This window comes from Pomacea canaliculata, linkage group LG12 (genome assembly GCF_003073045.1).
Source record: "Pomacea canaliculata isolate SZHN2017 linkage group LG12, ASM307304v1, whole genome shotgun sequence".
NCBI classification, from domain to species: Eukaryota; Metazoa; Mollusca; class Gastropoda; order Architaenioglossa; family Ampullariidae; genus Pomacea; species Pomacea canaliculata.
Window position 1 is genome coordinate 15,786,998 of NC_037601.1, and position 8,896 is coordinate 15,795,893.

Sequence of the window (8,896 nt, forward strand, 5' to 3'; positions counted from 1 at the left end):
AGCTCGGACTGGTAGTGTGGCTGAAGGAGGGGGGTAGAAGTGTAGAATGATAGGATTTTCATTCAGACAATACGACGAGCTTCATTCTTATTCCTCGAAAGTTTGTCTCCAATAGCAGAATGGGATGTGGCTGATCCTGCAAAGTTATATGGACTTGCAGACTGTATTTACAAATAATGATCTCAATACACACAACATTCCTGATGGTCTGGGAAAGATAGATGTTCTAATCTACTGCATGCTGGGACTGCAGCTGTGGAAAATATAGTTGTATAGCTGTACATCAAATGGTGCAAGATCATCAGTGCATTCTGACACATTACTAACACATCAACTCTTGCACAATTTTCTGTACCCACATCAATTTCCATACACACCCTCCCCCCCACCCACCCAAAAAAAAAAGTTTACACGCACAGAGACCAATAAGAATTTGGCTAAAAACCATCACAAATTTATTGCATACATTTGCAGCACAGCACACATAATGATGCAAAATCATATAGTCAGCATGATTTATTTTTTTGCAGTTTATGAATTACTCCCCCCAAGCTAACTTTACCACAGACTGCAGATTTTAATGCAAACAGCATTCTTAAGGAAGCAGTACACAAGTAATTTTGGTTATGAAATATGCTAAAACTAAACACTTCACACATGTGCATGCCTGTATGGGTTTGTTTGGATGTACAAATATATATTGAAAAAAATTGCCATTGAAGTTAGCTTAGGCTTTAAAAGCTTGCTAAACTTGTATCATGAGATTATTTTTATATCTTACAAGAAAACTAATTGCCTACTCTCTCATACTCAACCATTCACATATACAGAATGACATTATGCTACACTATTTTGCAAACTTTCTCTTGCTTATATGGACCAAATGGTCTTCAAAAACTGAAATATTATTATTACAACACATGCACACACAGTATCTATCCATCTCACAGTTATGGGTCTATGGTGCCCTCCCTGAAAGTTATAGGGCTACAGTTCTTCCTGTCTTGGAAGATAACTATTAAAGTTATTGTTTGGCCAGCAATGTAAACATAATGTTCTTTCAGATATCACAATTAAGGGATCACTGTCTTTGTCATATCAAAGAAGCTAGATTAACAGCTTTTTTAATAAAAAAAAGTACGTCTTACAAGAAGTTGAGCAGAGCTCATTAACAGTTAGGATCTTGATGAATTTCGATATGAAAAAAATATTTTTTTTATATCAAGCACCCATAAAAATTCCACTTTTAACTGAAAGTAATGCATGTTAACATTTGTTCCAGCTCAACAGGTTGGTTACTAATCATCAGCAAAATGAGGCAATACCTTCTCTAAGGTCACAAAGTAGTAAGTTACATTACAGAACACCCGTGATCATCAGTCGATGTAGATTCTAGGAACGTTTAGATTACTGGACAGCAAAGTCTCAAAGAATATGGATATATTCATACAGGCTTCAAAACATATTTGACCCTGAGGTATACTGTTAACATGATGTTGCTGTTGAATACATTTACTTATTTTATATTCACTTTTTCACAAATGCTTTGTGAAGAAAAGATGCAACACAGTAAATAAGGCATAACAAGAGAAGCTACTAACACTATCATAGCTGTTGCTGCTTCATGATAACATGTAAATCTACACTTGATGCAGAGAAAAAAATAACAGTGTGTAAAATTACTTCATGATTTCTGTCATATATACTGACTGCTGCCTTATGGCTTGAATCTGAAAAACTCTTTTGAAGCACAAGTCAACAGAACCTGAACTTCTCAGTTAAGTACAGAACTGGACATGTACAAACAAATGATAATAAGATAATCAGTCAATGCAAACAAGGCAATGCGTTCAGAACAATGCTGGTCCTAATGCATATTTGGCATCAAAGACTTATGAGGTTCAACATGTATACACAAAAGGATGCTATCAAGTATCATACAAAATAACTTGGATCAACTGGCACATGCTGGATATCATGTATACTTCAAAACAGTTTAGGAAGGAAGAACCAGCAGTACAGGAAAAACATAATCATGCACATGCATCTTTGGACAATATCAAGGGCAAGAATGTTACACTGATTTGGACCAAAGACACCTACCACAGCGTCTCTAGAACAAAACTGGGAGGAAGACAAACAATGTTAATGACTGTCAGAAAATGATTATAGATTAGAATGAATTTTATGTAACAATATTTTTTTGAAACAAAAATTACATGAAAAGATTGAAGGCAGGAAAGACATACAAGAGAATGTCAGTGCAAATCTCACTGATTGTTTAAAACACATGATAAGCGACTATTGTATTGCAACTGAGGAATGGATGCTTGAACCATTCTATGGTGCAGAGGCAGGTTTGGCAATGTGGGAACTGAAAGTGAAGGTCTGATTTTTGTTGAAGGTAATTTTTTTAAAATGTTTATTAATATTTTTTTTCTTCTTGGGTGCCCAAATGACTAAGAAATTATGTTTTTTAAAGTATTTTGGGACAATCCTGATCAGCTGAGAAGAGTGAAGCTAAGCAGACTGAACAGTCCATGGAAATGGAGTGTGGAGTTTTGTGCCATTAATAAGCCAGGTGACAGAGAAATTTTATTTTGCATCAGCTAAATTTATAATTAAAAGTACAATGTCTCATACTTTAAACAGTCAATGAGATTAGCTATCATGTTCTCTCCCTATCCTTGTGTAGAGAGAAAGAGTGAGAGAAGCTGATAAAAATTGACAAAGCATATACATAGTCATAAAACAGAAACTTTCTATAGAAAAAATGACAACAGCTATAAAAAAAACCTTATGGGATACATGAGGAAGATTTATATTCAATTATGATCATGTACTGCATCTCCACTTCTATTTTTGATTTGGTAAAAAAAAAAGTAACCTAACACTTTCCTGCATTTGACCCCATAATAAACCTCATCAAGAATTTAAGTGTCTTTAAACAAATGAAACATATAGCAAAGCTTTCTAATTTGTGAGCAGCAAAGGAATGGAGCATGAAAAATACATCTTAATAATCTTAGTGATGTGCCAGCTGTCTTATTTTTAATAATGCCCCTTAAAAGGATTGACCCACCTCACAACCACTTGTTAGCTGCCTACCCACATTTATAGAAGTGGACAATGAAAGGCTGTGCATAGACTTAGCTTCCTGATCCCCACCAAAGTACGTGACAGGTGCTAGGGGTTTTTTTGTGTTTTTTTTAATGTACAAAACTGATAAAAATTCTTGACACTAAAGGCAGGTACTCCATGATTTGTTTCATGTTAGGCCTAGTCATGAACCATGCAATATAAATCAAATGATTATTATTAAAATGTTTTAAATGGTAGGTGGAACTTGAAATTAGAAATGACATAAGAATGATAGTTAATAAAGATGCTGAAGTGGTGACCAAACTTTGTTTTGCAATGTTAAAAGAAGTGTTCAAATGTACAGTAACAGATGAATACATTTTGAAAATGGGGTGGACCATTACACTTACATCTTATCTCCCAAACAATTTGAAGGGATATTTAAGTACAAAATTTTCTGACATAACAAAGAGATGAAAAGAACAGTAAAAGAATAAATATAGGCTTTTGGATTCATATTCATCAACTTTTGTTATAGTCTTTATAAAGCCAAAAAAAAAAAAAAAAAAAAAAAAAAGAGGAATGCTATATACTCTGTTCGTTGTTGGTAATCCCAACATTTGAGGCACACATAATCAGAGTTAAATTTTGAGAAATAACCATACTAATGAAGTTTTTTAAAATCTAATATTCTCTTATCAATGTGTTAACTTCTTGTATTTTAAAAATTATTACCCATCTGACTTTATATTCAAAATTACCTTTCTATTTACCCCTGAGCATAACGTGATTTGTTCTTAATGTCTATAGATAACATTCGCTTAAAAATTTTATGTTTTTCAAACCATTTAAAACAATTAGAGCACATGCACATGTCAGTGATAATCTTCACAAGCATTTTACATAAATATGAACTAAGAAACAGTAAAATAAAACAAACAAATCAATTCTATACTGTAGATGTATTTTTGTAACTTGGTCCTTGTGTCATCTTTAAGAACCTTCAGAAGTTTATTAGTTCAGCAACCAAGTTAAAAATGCTTTAAATCATGAAACTGACAGTATCCTCATTTTAACAAGCATCACTCTATATAAATAATATCAGTCATGATCTATTTGCATAGCTAAGAACCATACTTGCTGTTGTACAACTTTCTAATTCTTTCTTATTATAAACCATGTTGACCTAAAAAAAGTTATTGCAAAATTTTCATTTATCAACAAGCAGTTACTGTCGCTCACACAATGTACATTACACAAAGATTTGATCTCTTATAAAGTATGCATTCTAGTCCAAGGACTGGCCCTCATAAATAATGCAATTTGCATACAAAACATGGTTTATCATGCTACAATACTGTAACTGAATAAACAAAGGCATAGCAAAATAGGACAACAGCCCAAAATACCATGCATTCAAAACAACGTAAGCGGCCAAAGACTGGCATGCTAACACAAGTCTCTTTATATTCACAACAAATGGCCATTAAGGTTTACATCTTTAGCGAATGACATACTGTATAAACCAGCTGTGAAAAAAAAAATGATGTCAAAAGTCAAGTTTGTGTAAAGTCTCAAGAATGATTGATAATTAGGTGGGAAAAAAGCCTTTGAATGTTTTAATATGGTAAAAGCTAGGAAACATTGGTCTACAACAGATTGTGTAAAATCAGCATATAGTGAAAGAGTGAAACAGCACAGGCACACATATTCCCTCTCATCTATTTCTCTCAAAGAAAAATTGTAGATTTTGATTTGAGTTGGTGCTTGATTGAAATATGAAAGATTGAAATTAAGACACATGGCCAAATAAGTTATATGCACAAATGAAGTAAACATATTTATGAGATAAAGGTCTTCAGGCAAGAAGTTGCATTTTTCATTCTAAATATAAAAAACATTTAAAGAAACTTATTTTTATTGAAGGCACAAGAGAAAACCTCCAAATGCACTAGTATTGCTCAAGTGATGTTAACAAATGTCCTGAAAGTAACAAGCCTAAAAATCACAAAAACCTTTTAAAAAAAATGTGGAAGTTCAAATTTTGAAGAAAATTATTCTAGTTAAATGGAACTAGAATAAGAATAGAACTAAATAAGAAACAACAATTGGATAACATTTTATGTTTGCAGGAAAACAGACAAAGGTGAATTAGAAAGTTACTAGCAATGAACATGCACACAGAAATGAAAATAAAAATATATGGAAAAGTAATAACTAAGGATGGGAAAGGGATAGGCTCTAGCCTAAGAAGCGAGAGAATTTATCCCTTTTAAAAGCTGGAGATTTTAGATCTCTCGAAGCAAAAATGCACAGTGCCCCAAGACTAAATAACACTTACATAAAAGTTAACAACCAGAAAAGAAAAACATGCAACAACATCAACATATAAAGCACCTAAACAAGCCTCAAGCATAAAATAGTTTTCAAAAATAAATTTGCCTTTATTTTATTCAATGTCAAGAACCACGTGGATTCTTCGCAGATTTGCACACCTATAAAATCTTGTATTTTTTTCCTAAAGGAATCAAAACAACTGGAAACTTTAGACTAGATTTATAATGAATGTTTACATTAAAATCAAAACTTAATTACTTTGAGAGTAGCAGCAGAGAATGAACTAAGCAAGGACTGCAGGGATATTCCTAAAAAAGTGACAACCATATTGGATAATTTGAAAAACGTAATTTGAAAACACAATAAAAAGACATGGAAAACAATTACCATGCACTCCTGCTCATTCTCCTAAACATTTTTTGTAAACTGATGGATGAGCGAAAGTCAAATAAAAGTTTACCTATGGCTTTCTTTTTGGAATCAAAGTGTTACAGGTAAAGTAGCTAAAATCAAATGTCATCAGTCATGCTTAGCTGAACCAGACTGGTCACTGGTCCCTGTCTCTGGGTCTCGGTTCTTGTCTGCATAGGCATTGTGAGGCAAAGGGTAAAGCCCATCGTCATCACCTTTGATGGATGATGATGCAGTCGTTGTCTCTCCAGTCAGGACGTAATGCTTGAAACAGTGCAACAGTTTCTGACAGTCTGCTTCATCACTAAATGGATTATGTGGATACTTTTCTTTTAATTGTTTTCTGGCCTGCAGTGAAAAAAGAAAGAACTATAAACATAATATCCCCAATATTAGTGAAATTTGCCTTAACACCACATGAGTAAACTTTTTCTTGGACAGCCTAAATACAATACTATGGTCAGTGAAACTGAAGCTGTTACTTAATGGCACCACATGTTGTGTGAATGCAACATGCAAGAGCTCTGGATTTAAAAAAAAATTAACTAACTACAACACTGATAAAGCCTTTTGCCTCCTTGAACACAACAAAGAAAAAGACAATATTCAAGTCAGTTCCACTGATATTTGTAACCCCCATTATGAAATGTAAGCCTTGAATCAGTAGCTTCTGGCTGTAAAACTTTATCGCTTGAAAATTGTAGACAAAGGCATCAGATTCTGAAGGACAGTCATGGGGAAAAAAAAAAATTGAACATACCCTAATATTTAAAATTATGTTTTATGGTAATGCTTATTATATATAGTGTAACTAAAGATAAAATATTTCAGTAATTAGTAACTTACTTCTTCTAGCCCACAGTTCTCATAAGTCTGTAACTGTTTCTGAAATCCAAAATTTGGATTGGCACAATTGCGTGCTCCACGGATAGCATTGAGGGCATCTCTCCATCCAAGGGAAGTAACAGTCATAATGTATGCTGCCACCACAGTTACACTTCTTGACACACCTGCCAGGCTGAAACAAGCAGTATAGAATAACCACCTAGACCAATGCTATAACACATGCTTGGCTATATTGTTTAAAACTTACCATTTAAACTTTATTTTTTGAAACTAGAACGAATAATGTAATGCTTTCAATGTCTTTCTGTAAATCATTGGTAGCACCAATAAATCTTAGAAAGTCATCGCCCAATTGCTAAAGACATTTAGGCCCTTGACCTCTGTGCAGGTACACATAAGACACATGAGAATATAGTAGATGAGAGGGCTGGCCATCATGATCTGTTCTCTGCTAGACACAGCTGTAGAGCAGTTTACCTTTACTGGTTTCCCTAGTAATCATCACAACAGATCTTAACAATTACAGAAATTAATCATTATGTTTGTTTGATCTGTGATTGATTAAAATGAATCAAAATCACAGATTGTACCTGGGATAGCACCCTTTTTTTGTTTTGGAAATATTACAGGTTGGTCCTCATAAGGGTAAACAGGTCTGCAGACTAGTTGTGTTATTGCCTTGTAAGACAGTCTTGATAAAACTCTTGTGACATATCAAGTAAAGAAGTATCTTTTTAGGCAACTGTTCTTCATGCATACCCACATACCCTTGCCATTGATATAAATGGTTTTATGCATCAATCAAACATACCAGTGTACCAGCACACCTCCACCATTTAATCTGGCCTTGTGTATAAAATCTATGCATTCTGGAAAAAACTGGATTAGGTCTTGTGATGGGCTGTCACTGGCAAGTATACAAAGGTATTCCTTGTTCTGTAAATATTAAAGACATATTATTTCTTTTAAAAAATGTAAAGCAAAATTAGTAGGCATGCAATTTGTTCCCAAATTATTCCTCTATTCACTCATAGCTGAGATGGAAACATGCACTAATCCCGGCATATTAAAGTCAGTGAATAACCCTAAGACACAAGTATATCACAACTTTAAAAAATTAATATAGATGAATATGTTTATATTGTCAAAGCCACAGTGGCAAGCATTTCTGTAACAAAATTTAACTATCCCTCCTAGTAACAAAGTAACAACAAATGAAAGCACGCTGCAATAAGTTACCTCCAGAAGTTTTTTAGCACTGTCATGAATGGAAAGGATATGTGTGATATTATTTGTCTCAAGCTGCTCCAAGTCTTTAGCATCCCGGAAGTTTCCTAAGTAAAGGCCAGGAAGGACCTGTGACCAATAAAAACAAATGTCCTGAAACTACGTGAACAAAACCAAGTGGAGAATAATGAAAAAGATTTTCTGCAATTATCTCCATCTGAACATGAATCGATTCTTTCGCCAGATCTTTTCCTTACTTGCTTATAACTTTAAAAATCCCGATTCAAAACTGATGTTTGTGTATTTTAAAAATGTGAAAAGCTGAATTTACTTAATGTATAATTATTACCTTGCTCATTCCACTTCCCATTGTGATTGAAGGTGATCAAGTGTATCAATGACAGTTGTGCACAAAATCAAATTTCAGTGAACAGTTCATCCTTCACTTATTAGAAATTACAAGTGAAACATCGTCTCCCTGAAAGCAGCAGTTTTATACTAATCTACCTGTATGACAACAAAAGACACCTGACTGCGCCGTGACTAATGCTACAGACGATGCCGCAATACTAACAGGACTTGTCCATGTATGGCGCTAGACTTAAAATCAATGAGATTTTCAAATGAACTAATATGGAACAAAGCATATTTTAAGCGAAACAGACTTCTGCCTATCCGTAATAATCCAAATTACTTTTAAAATCAGTAGTTTAGATAAAAGAGCAGCATAAAAGCATTAATTGCTAAGAAGACATTTAATAAGCTTTCTAGCTTATAGTTTACTTCTCTTATTTCTTCATTTAGATGTAACATGTAACATCCGCCTAGAGATATTTGAGAATTGGTTGTTAGATAAAGCTAAATGGAATATTTTCATTTGAAGAAAAATGGAAAACTACATTTCTATAGTTTCATAAATATTTCTTGATTTTGATTTTTAGTTTCATCTTGTTTTTATTGGTTTTTAAGTAAATATTATTTATCTGCAAATATT

The 8,896-nt window shown here is 33.5% G+C and overlaps 1 protein-coding gene across 1 annotated transcript; it reads right to left on the reverse strand.

Moving 5' to 3' along the window:
- Nucleotides 1-438: 438 nt before the first annotated feature.
- LOC112577129 (dual specificity protein phosphatase 22-B-like) lies at nt 439-8,714 on the reverse strand. The gene is made up of 5 exons (XM_025260098.1): nt 8,252-8,714; nt 7,915-8,031; nt 7,487-7,611; nt 6,676-6,847; nt 439-6,177 (listed from the first exon to the last, which is right to left on the reverse strand). The coding sequence occupies exons 1-5, from the start codon at nt 8,270-8,272 to the stop codon at nt 5,938-5,940; spliced, it is 675 nt and encodes a 224-aa protein (XP_025115883.1). The 5' UTR covers nt 8,273-8,714; the 3' UTR covers nt 439-5,937.
- Between the last annotated feature and the right edge of the window lie 182 nt (nt 8,715-8,896).